General features: G+C 36.0%; 1 protein-coding gene across 1 annotated transcript in view; it reads right to left on the minus strand.

Annotated features, from left to right (window-relative positions):
• SLC13A1 (solute carrier family 13 member 1) overlaps positions 1 to 21,114 on the minus strand; it is a 73,857-nt gene that overhangs the window by 47,086 nt on the left and 5,657 nt on the right. Inside the window, exons 4-7 of the mRNA XM_055129057.1 lie at positions 16,889 to 17,025; positions 13,961 to 14,148; positions 11,921 to 11,978; positions 11,791 to 11,839 (exon numbers count right to left, since the gene is read on the minus strand). Coding sequence (XP_054985032.1) covers positions 11,791 to 11,839; positions 11,921 to 11,978; positions 13,961 to 14,148; positions 16,889 to 17,025 — 432 coding nt within the window. The remainder of the gene's footprint in view (positions 1 to 11,790; positions 11,840 to 11,920; positions 11,979 to 13,960; positions 14,149 to 16,888; positions 17,026 to 21,114) is intronic.

Consider the following 21,114-nt stretch of genomic DNA (forward strand, 5'->3'; position numbering starts at 1 on the left):
GAATATAGGCCTGGCTTCAGAAAAAAAAAAAGGTTCTCAACATTCAGCATATTAATTGTCACACAATCCATACTTTTTATTATGAAACCCTCCCCTTAATCTTGATCTGTGAGCCTGGTTCTCCTTTCTTTTTGTTTTACTATGTCTAAAGCTAACATTGTATTAATGGGCGAGAAAGAGTTGCAGTCTTGTAGATTTGGAAAAGAAATGTGGGCATTCAAATCCTTCAGAAGCAATTTGATACTTAACTCCTCTTTTAAAACTTTGAATAATTATTTTACATAAACTGAATTTCTTCTTGACTTTCTTCACTCTTGATAAAGGATTCTGATTTTGCATGGTCACTAAGTCTTTTCTTATATATTGTTTTACTTTCCAGCTTCCAAAATTATTTTGTTGTCATGTCCTCACTTAACATTTATGTAACCTTGACTGTTGAATTTTAAATGTATTTTAATGGAAATTCAGGATATGGTGGAGGCAAAGTGGCAAATTAAAGTTACTATTTTTTTGGTAGATGCAGTATAGCTCTTTTAAAATTAAAAATTCACCATAACTTGGAGCGATAGCATAGCAGAAGGGCATTCGCCTTTCACGTGGCCAACCCGTGTTCGATTCCTCCGCCCCTCTCGGAGAGCCCGGCAAGCTACCGAGAGTATTGAACCTGCACGGCAGAGCCTGGCAAGGTACCCGTACCGTATTGGATATGCCAAAGACAGTAACAATAAATCTCACAATGAGAGATGTTACTGGTGCCTGCTCGAACAAATTGATGAGCAACAGGATAATAGTGATACCATAACTAATTATTGATATACAAGTTGACCATGGACTTCATGGATCCTACCTGTATTGGAAGAAATAGAGATTTCTGTCTCCTTGGTTCCCTGAATATTGAGCTTAGATATGTTTGAGTGAAAGGACAGCAAATTATCCTTTCTAATTTTAGTTAAACCAGCCCCTCCATAATGTGCTTATGGTTTTATCCTCTGAACTTGTGATATTGGTGTATGCAGTAATAGTATGATAATGAAAAAGATATTTCAATTTTAACCACCCCAAACTTGAGGATTCATCATTAAGTTTTTTTTCAGTAACGTTGAAGGTCATAGTTAAGTCAGGGTTCATTATACAAAATATAGTTATTCTAAATGTTAAAAACTTTCCATTTTAATTCTTAATGAAGAACAAAAAAATCAGCAACCAAGCTATATGTCATTGGGAATAATTTTGGTTATATTATGGTGGCAAAAATTACTAAAATAATGTATACATAAAATAGCAGTTTCTCTTCCCACCTAGATGAAAAATCAGATCCTTAGTTAAAAATACTATTTAAAATCATTTTTAAATGTCTTTTAATAATGATAAAACATAAAACTACATAAAATTCAAAGATTTGTCTTGATACCAAGTAAAAGTAGATGTCTTAAGTGATAATTAGTTAATTTTTTTGACTTAAGGCTTTTAGTTTATTTTTTGCAAGGAAAGATGGACACAAAGGATGCAAATGGCATCTTTTCTCGCTTTCTATGAGGAATTGTATTGGAAAACATTCATAAAACTGATATCCGTTGTAGAAGTGGACAGTAAGAAAATATCATGCTGACTTAAGGGAAAACATACCATCTCCTATAAACTCTTAGAGTACGTTTGGTTTCAGATTGGTACTATCAATATTTTGGAAAAACAATAATATAATTGAAAACTGTTCCAGGCAGCTGAAACCCAAGATGTTAGGAATTCTTATAAAATTCTAAGGAAAATTAGCCTTTCAATACTTAAGAGCTCAAGGCTTACAATAAAATTTAGATGATGAAAGTGAGAATCAACAGAAAACAAACCAAAAAAAAAAAAAGACAATGGAGCTATTAAATAAAGAATATAGGTACAATTGTATATATGTATGATTAGAAAAATTAGAGAAGATATTAAAGATATGTATTAAGAGACAGAGACTATAAAATTAGCATGCAAATCTTAAGACAGAATTTGTAGAAATTAAAATTTAAAAAACAAAGTTAGCAACAGTAAACAGGTTAAAGAATAAACTAGATGTAGATGAAGGAAGATTACTGAAATAGAAGGCATGTCTGTGAAGATTATTCAGATGAGATCAAGCAAAACACTGAAAAGAAAAATGATGGTAATAAGCATGGGTGATAGAATGAGAAAGTTAAGACGTATATAACTAGAAATCAGGAGTAGATAATTGCTGAGTATCCTCAAGAATTGCTGGGAAAAATACAGTACACAGATTTCATGCACTCACCTCTCCCACATACACACACATATTTAAAGTAAGCAGAGGAAATATTAGCTATAAAGGAATAGCGATTTGACTGATAGCTAGCTAATTTATCAATAGTGAAAATTAAAAAATAATAAATTCACATCTCAGTTTTCAAAGAAAAAATAATGGTCAACTTAGAACATAATATTCACAAAAATGCATTTTAGGAACAGGAAAATAAAGACCATTATATCAAACAAAACATAATTTACCATTGAAAGGCATTCTCTGAAATATATCCAAAAGATATATTGAGGGAGAAGTACATGATATGGGAGATGGAAGCAATGGTGAACAAAAATAACAAATTTGTGCATAGTGCTAATAAATATTGCTCTATAGCACAGAAGCTAGGACATTTGCCTTGCACGTGGCTGACCTGGGTTCGATTCCTTCATCCCTCTCGGAGAGCTCAGCAAGCTACTGAGAGTATCCCACCCGCACGGCAAAGCCTGGCAAGCTACCCGTGGCATATTCGATATTGCCAAAAACAGTAACAAGAAGTCTCACAATGGAGATGTTACTGGTATCCGCCTGAGCAAATTGATGAACAATGGGATGACAGTGATACAGTGTTACATTGATAAAATAACATAGCACATAGACAAATAATAACTAGAATTTTTAAATGGTAAAGGATATCATGAAATAAGAAAGAATGATCTTGCTTCTTTGAATTATACTCTGATAGTACGATTGAACATGTTAAGGAAGACAGCAACACATAGACACTTTTGGGATTTTTAAAAATTTTACATACCACCAATTTATATGTTGAAAACTCAACATTCAATATCATTATATATGACTATAGAAACTATAAGGATAGTAAATGATAAATTAAGTCATAAGAATGGAAACCTAATCTAATAGAATTTGTGCCCATAAAATAATAAGAGACCAGAGTTCCCTCTTGCTCCTCACCAAGGAAAGGACATGTTGCAGACACAGTGAAAAGGCAAACAGACTAAAGAAAGACCTGAGTAGAAATCAAACAACCATGTGATCCAGTCATATCTAATCTTCAGAATAGTGAGAAAATAAATTTCTATTGCATAAAACAACATCTGCATCTGTGTTACTCTGGTGGCCTTAGTCAATGAATACATATGATCAAAACAGCTAAGATAATAGATACAGAACATACAACATCATATGTGCATGGCAGAGGGGGATGAAATAAAAGAAAAGAAAATTACTATAGAAGAATAAAGGGAAAGAGATATACAGTGTTTCTGGGAAAAGCAAAATTTGTTGGTAGAAATTACTCTGAACTTAAAAAGTTGTATAAGGTTCAGATAGGCCAAATTAGGCAAACTACTTTTCAACCTGGATAAAAATGCAAAACTTAGCAATTTGCAATTTATGAAAGACACATTAAAGACTAAGGACATAGAAATATTGAAAAGGAAAGGGGTAGAAAAAATACAGATAAACAATAGTTTAAGGAAAGCTCATTGTTACATTATACCTAGAAAAACTCGAATATAAATGGGAACACAGTAAATGCATGCCCTTGTTAGGAAGTACCATTGAAAGATGCATAGAATAACACTGCTAGAATTTCAAAAAGCAAAATATAGTTTTAGAATAAATTATATAGTGTGGGAGGTTTATTGTACAGTTAGAGGAAAGTACAGATGCTTCCAACATGGTTGAGCTTATGTTATTTGCTAGATAATACATCAATAACATAAAATGCAAAAGACTGTACTTTGACTCAAAAATGAAAGATATATGTGATAAAAGATAATCACCAACAAGCATCTTGAGCAACAAAATATTTTGTGGAAATGTGCTAAGTATACTCATAATCAAGCTAGGGCTTTGGCTGCAATAAAAATGGAAATCTGAAGTAAGGTCATATTTGAAGGTTACTTCTGTGATTTATTTTTTATCACGAATGTTAAATGAACTATTTGGCTTTGGATCATATTCACAGGTTACATCCATCTCTGCTTGGGAGTACCTCTTGGTAGTACTTAGGGGGTCGAAGGATACCAGGGATCCAACCCAGGGGTCCTGCAATTAAAGCATGCATTCAACTCTGAGCTATCTCTCTGGCTTCAAATGAATTATATTCATAAGTGAATTTATCTGGTCAACTACTGCTGTCCAAGCCTTTGTCAGAAAATGCTTGTCAGAATTTCAGATGGGTAGTTTACTTGCTTGCTTCTATTTTGGGAATGTATCTTCCTTTCAGTCTGGTGCCAAATGTTCCAGAAATGATAGCCTCTTAATTGGCCAAACTTAAATCCCTAGTTAATGATATTATAAGTTATATTTTCTACTGTTCCTTGAATATCTTTAGAATATTAATTATGTGTTCTCTTACAGAGATGGATTTTTTTGGTAAGGATTTCACCCCCAAACTATATACCTAACTAAAAACACAGTTAAACATATTCAAAGAAAATTTCTTTGAACAATTTTACCTTTGGGAGGCTACAAGTTAAATAAATAGTTGAATGCAAAACAATTTTCTTAGACCTTTCATTAAAAGCATACTGATTTTCAATTTTTTTTTATTTTATGATGTCTATAGGTTCAGAAATTGAGCAAGTGTATAAATTTGAGCTATTTCTTCAATAATATTAATGCTATAAGAAAAAATAGTTTAACAATTTGATTCCTCCTTTGGCATGTAAAAATTGATTTCTGGATACCCCAGCTTATTTCTCATGGAAATCAAATCAGGATGAGCAGTCTTTTTATAACTGCACCGAACCCCCAAAAATACATTTCCCCATATTCTGTCAGTGTCCTAATTGTGTTTTCTTGCTCCTTTTATTCTCTAAAATAATCTGATACTTTTGGAGGAATAGAAATGTTATGGGCTATGCTTCACTTATATTTGGGTACAATGATAGAGCTTACTAATGTTTGCATCGAGGTGCATAGTAAGTAGCGAGATTGGTGAGAATGGATGAGTTTGTTGTTTTTCTCATTATCCAGAAGAGAACTATAATTCTTAGACATGAGTACTCCTAAATCTATTACTGGAATCTGAGGAATTACTGCAAAAACTATACATCACCTTCAAAAATCAACATACAGGAACCAGAGAGTACAGTGGGTAGGGTGCTTGGGTGCTTGCCTTGTGTGTGACTGATCTGGCTCAATCCTCAGGACCCCATATGGTCCCCAAACCCACTAGGAATGTCCCTGAGCACAAAGTCTTGTGTAAATACCAATGGCATGCCCTCCTCCCCCCAAAAAACAAGCAAACCAACAAAAATCCAGAGTCATCACCTACATCAGTAGTAGTGGAAAAATTACCAAATTATCATCATCTTTATTAGAACTTTTCAGTAGTAATACAAATTTTAGGCTGATAATTTTTAGTTCTGAACCCTAGTTTTTTTTATCCACAAATGAATTCATATTCTTGAATATCAATAGATCCTGAGAATGAAGAAAGCTTGAGATATCACAATTTCTGGTTTGAAACTATGCTGTAGTTGTAATAATCATAATAGCAGGACACTGACATAATATAGATCTTTGGAAGAAAGCAAAAAATTATACCCTTATACATAGTCAGTATTTGACAAGTGGGCATTTGACATTAAGACAAAATTACTCAACGGGGAAAAGATAACGTTGAGAAAAGCACAGGCAGAAGAGTAAGATTGAACCCTTATGTTACATCACCCATAAGAATATACTTGAAATGAATTAAACTTAAGCTTAACATTGAAAGCTACAAAATGATTAGAATAAAACAAGAAAAATGGTCCTCAACATTGCTTCTGACAATGACACCAAATGCGTTGAAGCAATAAATGTAAAAAGTAGTAAATGGTGGGGGACTAGGGTAGTGTTAGTCGAAGGCACTGACTGTCAGTTCCAAAATGAGTATGTGCTCAGAATTCAGTATTAGATTTGGAAATCTAATCACACAGTGATTATATTCAATAATACTGTTTACTTAAAAGTTTCTAAGATAATAGATCTTAACTCTTCTCTGCATAAAAATAGATAGTAGTCATTTAATACAGTGGAACTTCTAACTACAGCTATGGTGGTAATTATTTTGCAATATATGTGTATAAGGTCAACATATAAAAGTTGATATGCATGTCATATACATATAGTGTATATCAATTAAATTTCAATAAAACTGAAAAATTAAATTAATTTAATTCCTATTTTTTAATCTTTAAACATTTATCACTTTGATTTTTTTCTTGAGTTTATACCCAGAATTGATTACTGTAATATAAATGTAATTGAATGAAAAAATTGTAATTTTTTCATTCACTTAGTAAATATTTATTAAAAGCATACACTATAATAATCAGTGTTCGACTGTTTGAGATAAATAAACAAATTTATAAAATTTTCTCGACCCCCCCAAAAAATTCTTCCCCTTAGAATCTTAAATTTAGTGGAAAAAAATAAGCAAATAAAATAAAAAATAAATAAATAAATAATATAATTTGTGAGATGGCAGTATGTGCTTTGGAAAAAGTAGGGCAACTTCAAGGGGGTTAGGAAGAAGTATATTGACTACAATCAAATAAGTTGTAAACTCTACAGGAAGCCCGGGATAGCCGATGGGCGGGACTTCCGGATCCGCCCTGTGCGGCCGACATTTAAGCACAGAGCCATGTGGGGACGCTCCTTTGCGGCCCCGAGCGAGATCGACCCCGGAGGCAACTGAACCACTTTGGACACGAGCGGCGCCCCCAAAATGCCTCCAAACTGTGTGCTGGGAGCTTCTGGCCCAGGCGCTGCCAGCGAGTGATGCAATTACCAAAAGAATTTTTCTTGGACTTCATATAGAAATCCAAAACCGCGCGGCTGCTCTTGCAGCCGTGCTACCTAATATCTCTTGATTGTCAGCAACGTGTAAATGTTCCTTTTTGGCAGGGCTTAACGTGGGGGGAAACTCCAAACAATAGTACTAAGTTTTTTGTTAAAGGGTAAAAAATTGTAGCGATAGAATTTTAGGCAGAATTTTCCCTGGACTTTATATAGAAACCCAAAACCGCGCGGCCGCGGCAGCCTAATGTCATCTAATCATCAGCAATATGAAATGGCTCCTTTGTAATGGGTTGGACTTTGGGGGGACCATAATAGGGTTAAAGTTTGTAGCGACGTGTAATTTCTGGCTGTACTTTCCCTGGACTTTATACAGAAATTCAAAGCCGCGAGGCTGCTGCCATGGCCGCGCAACCTATTGTCATTTAATCATCACCAATATGAAATGGTTCCCTTTTAACGGGTCGGACTTTGGTGGGAAATCCTAACAAGAATAGTAAGTCTTTTGCTGAAATATTGAAGGCCACCAAAGTGGTAGCCATCTCTATAGACTGAACTAAGCCATATCCCCACGCCGGCTGAGAAGAAATATCCTTCTTTCTCAGGAAGAAACACGGCGTGGCGTTAACCATAGTATGATGTCCATTAAGCTGACACGGACCTGGTGGCGTGGGAATCGGATACAAGGGAATAAATTATTATGTACTTGGAACAGCGGGACGCTGGTGGAATCTTGAGCCGGGGCCGATACCAGCGTATTACTTTGGGTTCCAGAAACTGCTTGCAGACATTCTACCAGACTATCAACTAAGCCAGAGCCCCACGCCGGCTGATGACGAGAAATAACCATCTCTTTTGGTTTGTTTTCCCTTTGTCAGGCAGCGTGGTGATTACTAAACAGGCGTGATCTCGGTGGCGCGGAACGAGGGGGGAAAAAATAGAAAAGTTATGTAACAAACAGCGGGACTTACTATCTCTACATTCTCAGCAATGGAGAGCCATCAAATGCTTCCTTGACAGTGGGACTGTCTTTTCTTTTTGGGGGGAAACCCTAGCAACAATAGTGAGTTATGTGTTGAAACATGGACTGTAACCAAGATAAAGCGTAAACGAAGTGAAACTTATCACTTACAAGGGCGGGGACTGGGGGGGCGGGAGGGGGCGGGAGGTATAATGGGGTGGTTGGTGATGGAATATGGGCACGGGTGAAGGGAAGGGTGTTTGAGTACTGTATAACTGACATAATCCTGAGAACTTTGAAACCCTCCACATGGTGATTCAATAAAATTTAAATTAAAAAAAAAGACAAATAAGTTGTAAAGGTAAATCTCATTGAAAAGATAATAAAAAATACTAAATGATTGTTTTTAATATTATGATAGGCATTAAATTCAGAATTTATTTGGTCATTATTAATTTTCTTCTACCTACTGGAAATTTTCTGCTAAAGTTTTATGCGTCATGTGGATCAGAGAATTTGCTATTCGCTTGAAAAGAAATAGAAAATTCTAAAACATAAAATATACACAAAATTGGAAAAATTAAGAGCTTATCAAATGTCTGAAGTTAATTTGATTATAACAGTAAAAGATTTTAGCCAGAACATGGGAAAATATATAACCTTCATATTTTTCTTTCCTTTCAAATTTATTTTGAAACCTTCACTTTATAGGGAATAATATTTGAATATTTTATGACTTCCAGTTCAAATTCAATGCCAAATAATACAGGATTTATTTTAATTCATCATTTGGCCTACCAAATTCACAAAGTAGACCAAAGTATAAATATTCTTTCCATCTCATAACTACATAAAACAAATACAGATAGTTCCACAAAATCATTTAGTGTTAATTTAACTGTGGGGACTTGGCAAAGGAGAGGTGCAATTTATTTTAATCACAGCATAAAATATAAAATATGTTGACTCTCAAGAAGTAATTTATAATTGCTAAAAGTCTAAACATATTCCAAAATATCATTTATAAAATAACTTTCCTGTTACTCCTCATAAAGAATACTTTTGTTGTGTGAAGTTATCCCTTAGTTTTTCTCTTACATAAAGTTGAATATTTAGTTATCAGTTATATAGGCTGTCATAGACTCAGCATTCAACAGTCCTGCTCTTCTAAACTCAGATATTAATCTTTGTTGCCTAAAGTGTACCCAAATTTTCTTGGTTTTCTCATAGAAAACTTATTCTTCTGACCTTTTATCCCATCTCAATTAGTGGTGTCATAATTAACCCCCTAGATAGTTTACTGCAGCACGACATCGCCTATGTTCCTTTTTATCCCCAGTGTTTATTCATAAAATCCATCTAAATTCATAGCCTCTGACCATCACATGGTCCCCACAGTCAGGTCAGCATTTCAAGAACAGAATTTACAATGTATCGCCCTTGCTTCAAAGATCTCAATTCCCCTAAACTAAACTAAACTTTTCTTTAAAAAAAATTTTATTAGAGAATCACTGTGATGTACAGTTACAAACTTATGAACTTTTGTGTTTGTATTTCACTCATACAGTGATCGTTTAGCCATCCCTCCACCAGTGCCCATTCTCCTCCACCAATGATCCCAGTATCCCTCTCACCACCCCCACACCATCCCCCACCACCCCACCCTGCCTGTGCGTCAGGGCATTCCTTTTTGTTTTCTCTCCTTTTGGGTGTTGTAGTTTGCAATAGAGGTATTGAGTGGCCTTCATGTTCAGTCTATAGTCTACTTTCAGTTCTCATCTTCCAACCCGAATGGGTCCTCCCAACATCACTCTACTTGGCGTTCCCTTCTTTATCTGAGATGCCTTTTACCCTAGCATGTGAGGCCAAAATAAACTAAACTTTTCATCTGAGTTATTTATCTAGGGCATGAGCAGCTATTTTTAATCTGGTACCACATATCAAAACATTTATTACATATTAGGGTATTTAATATCATTGTATTCTCTGATTAGACTACACCTTCCTTTTCCACTTACATCATTAATAAAGATAAGAATATATTAATTACCTATTCTGTGCTAGGTAACACAGTATGATAGGGGATCAACTGGTGAACATGCACATATAGTCCCCTGCACATATGGGGCATGTACTTCTCTAATTAGACAAATCTTCTTGTTTCGAAACTCAAATTTTCTTATATCATACTCCCTACTCACAGTGTGCTTGGACGAACTAGGTTTGCATGTTTCTACAAGACTTAACCTCTGTGTGTGACTTTGTTGGGGTGCTTTTGTCACCGTTATCATGAAGTTCATTTCTCTGGTGGCCTTCAGATGTGTACCTAAGTAGATCTTTCATCAGTAGACCCATAATGCTGAATACAAAGTTGGATGTCAAATGGCTTTGGAGGGCCTTACCCAAAATTTAGGCAATGTGCCAGAAAACTTGGTTGCTAGAGAGATTTCCACCAGATTTTCTAAAGATGTCTACAATAATGTTACTAAGGTAAATATTTTCTTTGCCAGTCCTTATAGCAATTTTCATAATAACCCCTCTATATAATATGTCCTTTCAAGTAACTGGTATCCTTTGATATATGTTTTAAGATTCTTCTATATGTAAAGATGAAAATGTTTTCAAAAATAAACATCTCACTTTTATGTTAAAAATCTTTAATATTTTCTTAGATAATATTTAAACTTTATTTATTGTTTTTACTTTCCCTTTACATAGAACCACTTTTCTTAAACATTTCTGTAAGTATCGACAGAGTTTTATTTTTTCTATAGAGTTAATTGCTAATATGTTACAGAATTAGGAAGAAACATATGCCTTGCTCTCCTATTCTTAATGCCATGGTTACCATAGGATTGTTTCTAGGCAGGATTATTTTTCAGTGGTCTCAAGATACACTGATCCACATTTTACTCAGACTAGCATTTTAATGGATCAATAGCACAGCGGGTAGGGCATTTGCCTTGCACACTGGTGACCCCGGGTTCAATTCCTCCAACCATCTCGGAGAGCCCGGCAAGCTACCAAGAGCATCTCACCCGCATGGCTGAGCCTGGCAAGCTACCCACCGTGTATTTGATATGCCAAAAACAGTAACAAAAAGTCTCACAATGGAAACGTTACTGGTGCCTGCTTGAGCAAATCAATGAACAATGGGACTACATGCTACAGTGCTACAGCATTTTAATATTGATTTATTCTGAGAAAAATGAATTTAATGCGACAGCTTACAAAAGTCTTCTTTCTTACTTTAATAGCTTGAATGACTAAAACATCTCCTAGATCTGTGATAGTAGCAAAGCATGACTTTCGCACTAAATTTCTTAGTGCAATTACGACACTAAAAATAACTAGTTTGTAATTACAGGAATAGGAGTTAGTTTAAGTTTATAAACAGAAGAAATGAGGATGTTCTTCATAAGAATTAATCCAGTAAGATTTTAATAAGAAAATGAACTAATATTCTGATACTGTAATTACGGTTCTTTAAACTACAAATTCAAATTTTTATCACTATGAACCTCTAAGAGGAGAATATAATGTTCCTAATTTTCACCTAGAATTGGACCTAGAATAGACCTAGAATGTTTCCTATTAGACTTTGATTTCAGCATATACATGAAGATTTATTTACTATATTTTGTGCTTTAGCTTAGGCAAGCATAGAAATTTATTATAGATTCACTATAGACAAGAAATCAAATAATAGGATTTAAATGCAGATCTAATTTCATATATAATAATTTAGAAAGAATCAAATTAAATGTACCTTTTCCACCTCCATCTTTCTTGAAATTTTCCCTGCATCATTATTGCATCTGAAAAATAAATTTAGCCAGTTTATAACTTTATTAAAACATAATTTGGAAAACCCAAATGAAAATGTCAATATTCTTTACCCTGGAACTTGTTTTGTTTTCTCTTTGCTCTCATTTGTTTCATGTCCATCAGCACTTTCTGCAAATGAAATCAAAGAAAGATAATCTAAATTAAGGGTTTTCAGGTCATTGATGCTTAGGTGTGCATATAAAAAATGAAAGCTTTAGTAGAAACTGAAAACAGCATATGAAGCTTTATTAGTAGCACTGTAGCACTGTTGTCCCATTGTTCATCGGTTTGCTCAAGCGGGCACCACTAACGTCTCCATTGTGAGACTTGCTGTTACTGTTTTTGGCATATTGAATACACCATGAGTAGCTTGCCAGGCTCTGCCACTCGGGCGAGATACTCTCGGTAGCTTACCGGGCTCTCCGAGAGGTGGGGGAATCGAACCCAGGTCGACCACATGCAAGACAAATGCCCTACCTGCTGTGCTATCGCTCCAGTCCAAAACTTTATGAGTATAATATCATACAGTATAATGAGTATAATATAATGAGTATAATGAGTACAATATCATAACAGTATAGTCCTCGGGCATTCAGGGCACTACTTGGGAAGACATTCTGGGGATGGGGGTGGTGGTTGGGGACGGGAGGTGGGGACAACAAAACGTTCTGCATTATATAGAGCTTATGCTTTTTTTTATAAAAAAAAAGAAAGGTTGAAATAGGAAGATGTAAAACTTTTATAATATTTGCATTCACCTTTCCTATTACATGATGTGACTCAGTGCCTGTTGCATTGTAGTTTCAGTGCTCTTGTCCTACACTGGTTCAGATTTGCTAGAAATCTGTGCTGGTTCATTGGACACCTCTCAACTCTTGGACACAGTGTCAGAGCTACCCAAACAGGATCAAAGGAGAGCCAGGAAGAGAGTTCATAGAGCTGGAGCACATGCCTGACATGTGAAGCCTGAGTTTGATCCCCTGTATCACATGTCTCTGGAACATTCTGAACAAGTATAGCCCAACTTGCCTCTAAACTTCACTGGGTGTGATCTTAGTGGCCCCCAAGCACTGCTGGGGCGGTCCTGGTAGCCTGTAGACAGGCCCACACAACTGGACCAGGCAGTAAGGTCCCTGGGCTTCCTAAGAACTGCTTGGGAGTTCCCTACTCACCCCCAACCTAAAAATCATCTCTCTCAAGAAAAATGGATTAAAAATGTGAAATAGTGCTGGAGCAATAGCATGGTGGGTAGCGCATTTGCCTTGCACACGGCCAACCCGGGTTCGATTCTTCCATCCCTCTTGGAGAGCCCGGCAAGCTACCGAGAGTATCTCGCCCACATGGCAGAGCCTGGCAAGTGACCCGTGGTGTATTCAATATGTCAAAAACAGTAACAACAAATCTCACAATGGAGACATTACTGGTGCCCGTTTGAGCAAATCAATGAGCAATGGTATGACAGTGACAATATTAATTTAAGTAGGAAATTTATAAACAAATATCTTCACAATATTTTTCCACTGTTTCAGAGAAATTTATCAGAACCACTTATTTCTACTGAAAAATGTAATATATTTAAACAATGCAAGAATTAAAGATTTTAGATACATTTGCATCATAAATATTAGATTGGAGGTCTATTGATGTAGACTGGAAAGAGAGAATTTTATTCAGACCAATTAGACAATAAAAGGTCATTCTGACTCTTTTCAGAAAATGCAAGTTCAAGTTAATACTAAAGGGAAATGTTAGGGGCTGGAGAGATAGTACAGTGGGAAGAGCACTTGCCTTACGCACGGTTCACAGGGTTCAATCCCCAGTACCCTGTATGATCCCCTGACCCTGCCAAGAGTGATCTCTGAGTGTAGAGCAAGGAGCAAGCCCTAAGTATAGCTAGTGTGCCCCCAAACAAAGCAAAACAAAAAAACTAAAATAGCTAAGTAATGTAAATTCTTGCACAGATATTCAGAAATGTGGAAAGAAGAGAGTTAACTTCACACCAACAGACATGCATCTATAGTTATAGTTAATTAAAATATAACCCAAAATCTATGAATTTTGCCTATTGCCCAATGACTAGGTCCCACAGTGGCCATAGCAACATTTGATACCATCCATCTCCAGTCCGTAGTTGGTTGCTCCACTCATACAATTCATCTGAGTAGCCTCGACTTCTGCTTCAGCACTGATGATCTGCTGTGCCACAGCCTCCACAATGGGCATCACCATGGCAGCAGTGGAGGTGTTGCTAAGCCACATTGATAAGAAGGCAGTACTGCTCATGAACCCCAGAGTCAACCTGAAATGAGAGGAGGGCCTTTAGTTTGGGCAGTGCCAACTAACTTTGCCCTGTATTATTTCATTATAAAGAATACTTTCTTTATAATGTTGAAATTAATTTAGTATTAATTTAATAAAATTTAATTCAGTATTAACTTAATAAAAAAATTTAGTTGGAAATTAATGCTTTTAAAACATATAGACAGTTAAGTTCCCAAGGTGATGAGTTATGAGAACAAGTAGAAATCAAAATGGCACAAGCAAGATGTGTCTCCAGGCAAACCAAAAGAATCTTCTTTCCAAAAACAGAAAAATGATAAAATTCATGAGCAAACCATAAGTTGGTAGAGGTATAACAGTATATAAAATTGTGCCTGTCCCTTCACAGATGACACACACTCTCTGAAAATAGTTAGGTGAGGTGTCATCAATATTTGGATTTAGAATCTCTTATCCTTTCTTTAGTCTTTTGGTCATATCTCTGTTTATTAGAATCTTTGATAAGGAGACAGAAGGGCAAGGAGAGACATTAATTTTTATTAAGTCATTTTGTTCAATATTTGAGAAGTGGAGTAAATGGTTAAAATCACTATCTAAAATGAGGTTTTAGAACTTCCTGTAGAGTTCATTATTTATGCTCTCCTGAATATGACATCTCTAAGTGTTGCAAGAACTTGTTACATTATCTCCTATTATAAATAGAGTAGTTCTTCCCTTAAAAATAACTTACCTAGTTTATAAGATTCTAAGTCACATCAATAAAACTTTCACAGTCACATGGGGGAAATGAATCTTTTGAGTAGGAAATCTCAGAAAATCTTCTAAAGCACCTCTTTGAATATAGATTCATTTATAAAATCCCCTGACTCTACTTTGAAATATATTTACAAGAAAAACCCTACACTATAGGTTTCCCTTTCATTTAGGGTATTTTCAATGTTCAGAACAAAATAAAACTTTTGAGAATTACAGTTAAGAAAACGTGATTCTTAATGAAAATAAAAGTAAAATTATCTTAACTTTTTTTTTTTTGCTTTTTTGGGTCACTCCTGGCAATGCACAGGGGTTACTCCTGGCTCTGCACTCAGGAATTACTTCTGGCGATGCTCAGGGGACCATATGGGATGCTGGGATTCGAACCTGGGTTGGCCGAGTGCAAGGCAAACGCCCTACCCGTTGTGCTATTGCTCCAGCCCAAATTATCTTAACTTTTAACATTTATAAGATGTAGTCTTCCAATAAGATGAAGGTTGATTGGGTTAATAAGTCTCTATGTGATGAACACCTTAAATGGAAAAGCCACTTAGAGCATAATGGATAAGATTAGCTCCACTGTGCATGTGCTATGTTTTCCTCTGAGGTCAGTAAGCAAATGTTCAAGGATAAGGGACACATTCATATAGCATCCCCAAAAGTAGGTGAGTACAATTTCAAGTTAAGAATAAAATAATCTAAGTATTTATATTGACCGGGGTTCGATTCTTCTGTTGCTCTTGGAGAACCCGGCAAGCTTCCGAAGAGTATCCTGCCTGCACAGCAGAGCCTGGCAAGCTACCCATGGTGTATTCGATATGCCAAAAATAGTAACAACAAGTCTCACAATGTTACTGGTGCCCGCTCAAGCAAATTGATGAACAATGGGACGACAGTGCTACAGTATTTATATGTTAAAACACATTAAGTAACATTTTATTGTTTCATCTAAATTCATTATTTGGGGAGATGGGAGTTGGGGCCCCACTGAGTTGTGCTCAGTATTGTCTTAGAATCAGTAGTTTGTTCCATAAACAATAGATACTAATATAGTTATGTAGTCTAGAACTATCTTTCCCAAAGAAGACAATATCACCTCCAAGAGGTGCTGGAATGATCCAAGGGGAAGTGGGTACAAGAGGGGATTCTTCTGTTTGTTTGTTTCTTTGAAAAGAATAGATTTCCAGAGGAACTCTGAGTAACTTTTTATCTGAAAAAAAGGTGGTGGTAAGCTAAATAAGTTTGGGAACTTTTGCTCTAGAATGAATTATGCAATAGAAAACAATTTTAAAAATTAAGGAGAGTTGAAAAAGGAAGAACCAACTAAAGCTTTAAGGCACTGTGCCATTATACAAATGGTTATGACACAATTTTTTAAGGTACCATCTATGCTCTTAACACAAGCAGACATTAAAAGTAAAATATCCAATCATTCACTTCAGTGAACATGGAAAAGAGTCAAATGAGTTATTTCATATTCTCAGATGAACGTTTTCATGTTTCACTCTGAAATAGTTCATTTTTAAAAGGAAAATATTCACTTTGGAATTTTTCTGCACACATTTTAATTTTGTAAGTAATGTCTTTTGTTTTTGGTTCTTAACATTCTCCCTCATGATCAAGGATGCTCTTCAATAACCCTTGAATGTGTAATCAACCCAAAAAATAGGAAAGGACTGAAATGTATGCTGAAGTCTATCAATCTTGCCTGTTGTGGCTCAAGGTTTACCTTAGCATTGACTCCCAGGATACATAGAAAGTGAGAGATTTGTAACCACTTATCCCATGTGCCTTGTAATTAGACCTACAGTAAAAGGAAAGTTGATTTTTTTTTTACCCACAACTTAAGTCCACCTTATATCACTCTCATATTTTCAGTAAAAAAAATCATAAATTATATTGTGATACAAAGGATTGCCTGGCTGTGCATTGTTTATTTAGTTATTTGCCCTGTACAAAATTATTCTGTTTGGAACAAAGCCTGTAACAGTAAATGCAGTACTTGCCATTCTGGGTTCACACCCACCATCATCACCATTCTCAGGGCAATCCTTTTGTGCAAATTCCATTTTTCTATTGATGTTGCTAAACATATGACTCCAATTAGCAATAGGTGAAAATCTTTGAAATAAGCAGATGCCACCTGAAATTACAATTAAACCCATGGTTATTTAAACTTGTGGAAGAAAAATAACACTGTATAAGAGAGTTATTATTTCAATGTTTTTAACTTTCAATGCTTTTATTTCAATGCTTTTAACTTTGACCTTCAACTACCTGGCATTATTTGTTGAGAGAAACCTAGATGATCTGACTACAAATTTAAAGTGCATTATTTTTTATTCTTACACAGAAATAGTATTGTTAATAACAAAAATACATAAAATAAAGAGTTTGCACACAGATAGCTCCAGCTTGATGCCTGGCAACCACATTTGGTCTCCCAAGCATCACCAGGATTGATTCCTGAGCACAGAGCTAAGAGTAGCCTCCTCTGAGAACCACTGGGCATGGCTCTAAACCTCTCCTCCCACAAAAATTTATATAAATTGTGCTATTAAATCTAATAGTCAGCCTTGAAGCTCTGCATTGTGAAACATTGTATTTTTTTACATTATCAGATTTGACTGATCGGACTGGAGCAATAGCACAGTGGGTAGGGCATTTGCCTTGCAAGAGGCTGATCAAGGTTCGATTCCTCCATCCCTCTTGGAGAGCCCAGTAATCTACCAAGAGTATCCTGCCCACACAGCAGAGCCTGGCAAGCTACCCGTGGTGTATTCGACATTCCAAAAACAGTAACAAGTCTCACAATGAAGATGTTACTGGTGCCCTCTTGAGCAAATTGATGAAAAATGGGATGACAGTGCTACAGTGCTACATCAGATTTGGCACATTTGTTCACTGTCTCATCCTTAAAACATTTACTTCACTTGAAATTCAAAACCCCCACACTCCTGGTCTTTCTACCACATAGCTTTCCTATTATTCCTAGTGTCCTTTGCTAGTACTTTCTCCTCACAACAAATTCATAATGTAGTTAACCAAAGTCCAGTTCTTTGTTCTCTTTGCATTTTTATCTTTACCCACTCCCTAAATGATCTCACCAAGTCTGAGGGCTTTTAGTATCATTAATATGCAGATGATTCTTCAGTGATTATTTCTAACTCATCTCTCATGAACTCTGGACTCTTTCGTATCTGCCTATTCACTATCTACACACAGATGATAGATTTTATGAACTTAAGTGTCCAGCAGTGATATCTAGGTGTCAGTCTATCTCTTGTACCAAGTCCACTCTGCTCTTAGTCTGTCACATTTTAAATGATGGTCACCTACTTGGCAGGTCAAAAGAAAACAAAAAGCCCTTTCTGAAGCATTTTTGATTGTGTCATTATTTAGTCATTCAGGAAATTTTGTTGGTTTCACAAAAAACGTATATCAAGAATGCAGTCAATATCCCTATTGCTATAGCAGAATTGCCTCTCACCTGAATTGGTGCATTAGTAACCTACTGTTTGTCACACCTTCCAACTTGTTATGTTTTTTTCTCAAACTAAGAGCCAAACTAATTATTTAAAATTGAATATCAAATTGATCAGTCTTCTGCTTAAAACTCTAAAAGGCCCCACTTCACTTAGACTTAAAATGTTACAATGACTTAATAAGCAAGCATTTAGCTCATCTTCTGATTAAATCCCTAATCCGTTCCCTGTAGTTTTCCTTGGTCAGTCTTTTCTGAGTAAAAGTTCATTGCATTGGCTGAAAAATCACAATTCTAAAGAATAGTTTTCTCTACTTAAAATCTTGGGCTGGAGCGATAGCACAGCGGGTAGGGCATTTGCCTTGCATGCACCGACCTGGGCTCTATTCCTCTGTCCCTCTCAGAGAGCCCGGCAAGCTACCGAGAGTATCCCGCCCACACGGCAGAGCCTGGCAAGCTACCAGTGGTGTATTTGATATGCCAAAAACAGTAACAAGTCTCACAATGGAGGCGTTACTGGTGCCTGCTCAAGCAAATTGATGAACAACGGGATGACAGTGACAGTGACAGTGACTTAAAATCCTAAGAACTCTGGATTTTGGCAAGTTCCTGATAAATTTTCAGGTAAAGAAAACCACATGAAAGTTAAAACAAACTTAGGTTGGAATAACAGAGGTAGACAATAGATTTAAGTTTTATGATAGTCATGTTTCTTAAGAAATATATTTGCTTTTTTTTAAGGCATACCTGGTAATAACATTAACCTATATAGAGAGTTTTTATTTTCTAACAGATAAGTACACTTATAAAATATTTAATCTTTAAGTATTTTTTACAAACTAGAGGTAGTTCCAAGAAAAGAATATGGTTGTGATGATGGGGTACTAACGTGAAGGAGGAAGCTGAGGTCTAAAAACCATAAAAAATAAAAGTGTCTTCCACAGAGGCAGGTTGGTGGGGCAGAAGCTGGGGACATGAGTAGTAAGAAATGTACACTGGTGAAAGGATGGGTGTTGGAACATTCTATGACTGAAACCCAATCACAAACAACTCTGTAACTCAGTAGTATTTCACAGTGCTTCATAAGGGAAGAGGGGAGGGTTGAGGGAGGGGAGACTTAAAGAAAAAAATTATATATATGTTCAAATGCAAGCAATGCTACCATAGGAAGGAATGATGGGGTTTGTTTGTTAAATATTAGATGTAAAAGGAAAATGTAGAGTCAAAGAGAATGAATTTCAAACTTGGGCTCAGTAAAGCTGAGTTATTTAAGCACCAAACTTTTTCAGAGAATGCTATGGGTTTTCTCGTGGGATATCACAGGCCCACACAAGTAAGCCTTTAGGTACTTCCTGAATGATCTCATCTATAAAAAAAAAAAAAAACATTATGGGAGGAAATTCCGGTCTAGAGTGGATGACTCAGACAAACTTCTTTCCAAGTCAATAATCCTGTAACTGTGAAATTTTTCTGAGGCTGACACAACTGATAATAAAGAAATCTTGAGTAGCTCTCAGCAACCTGGATAATACTGCTACCATTGGTATCTAGAAATTTTCTGCCTTAATAAAGCCTCCACAGCCTGCAAAAGGGCAGACACATTTCCCTGGAAGTTTCCACAAAACCAGTGCTTCAAAGGCATGTTTTTCCACCTTTCCTCTTCTAGCCTGCTTGCTATGGAAATGCTCTTGGATGCCAATTAGCCTACTTCTCTCTCTGTCACTTTTACAAAGTCAACTTTGCCACTTTGGTTGATGTTAAATCATCAGAGACAAATGTGTGACTGTTTAACTTCTTTATTTCTAGCTGTCGGGGTTCCCCCCCCCACACACACACACCTAGTTAGCAGGAATAGGAAGACTGACTTTCCATTTTGAGATCTTGCCAGCCCCTTACTTTTTCTGTGGACTAACAATCATATAATTGGTGGGAGTATTTGAGAATCTTCTTATAGATCCCAGGTTGTCTTGAAGCAGTAAGGAAACATTCTCTTACTATGCTTCCCTATAAGCAACTGTTCTGAGAAAGAAGATTTAAGACATTTGTTACTGCATTTTTCTGCCCAATAAAGAATCAGAGATGCAAAAATGAACTTGGACTCTAAAGTGTAAAAGAATGAATGAAAAACAAGAAAGAAATTAAAGCCTCTCACAGGAGAGAAAAAAAATCATCTATATTCCCACATTAGTTACTGAGAAACTCTCCACCTACAATATAAGACAAATGAGCCTCAAGAGAGCAGCAATATTGGAGCCAGGGCAGAAAATAGAAGCCCAAAGTTGATAAATTGGATGAACTGGCATCATAAATTTTATATCTTTCCTGAGAATGTTTTGGCTGAAGTTTAGGCAGCTATATTCTGGGTAACTAAGGAGGACATGGAGATAGGTTCCAGTGCATTTAATGTTTTTATTGGGAAACTGAATCCATTTTCTTCAGGCAGGTACCCTTAGATTGTATAAGTGAAGAAACACCTCTCAGCATGAATAAACTCTTCTCATCCAGAACAAAATAGAAATACACGTGAAAGTTAATTTGGCTTTATGTTTCAAAATGGCAGACTTCTGCAAAAGAAAACACAGAAGCTTTTTCTTCATTAAAAAACCAAAATTGCTTTTCCAGCTCTGTGTGATACTGAATTTTGGAGAACAGAAAACACTGACTCAGGACAGGAATGGGTTGGTCCTTTTGTATGGGAAAGACAAAACACATGTCATCTTGGGATAAGAGACACACACTTGTACATGA

The sequence above is a fragment of the Sorex araneus genome, chromosome 1 (genome assembly GCF_027595985.1).
Source record: "Sorex araneus isolate mSorAra2 chromosome 1, mSorAra2.pri, whole genome shotgun sequence".
In the NCBI taxonomy this organism is placed as follows: Eukaryota; Metazoa; Chordata; class Mammalia; order Eulipotyphla; family Soricidae; genus Sorex; species Sorex araneus.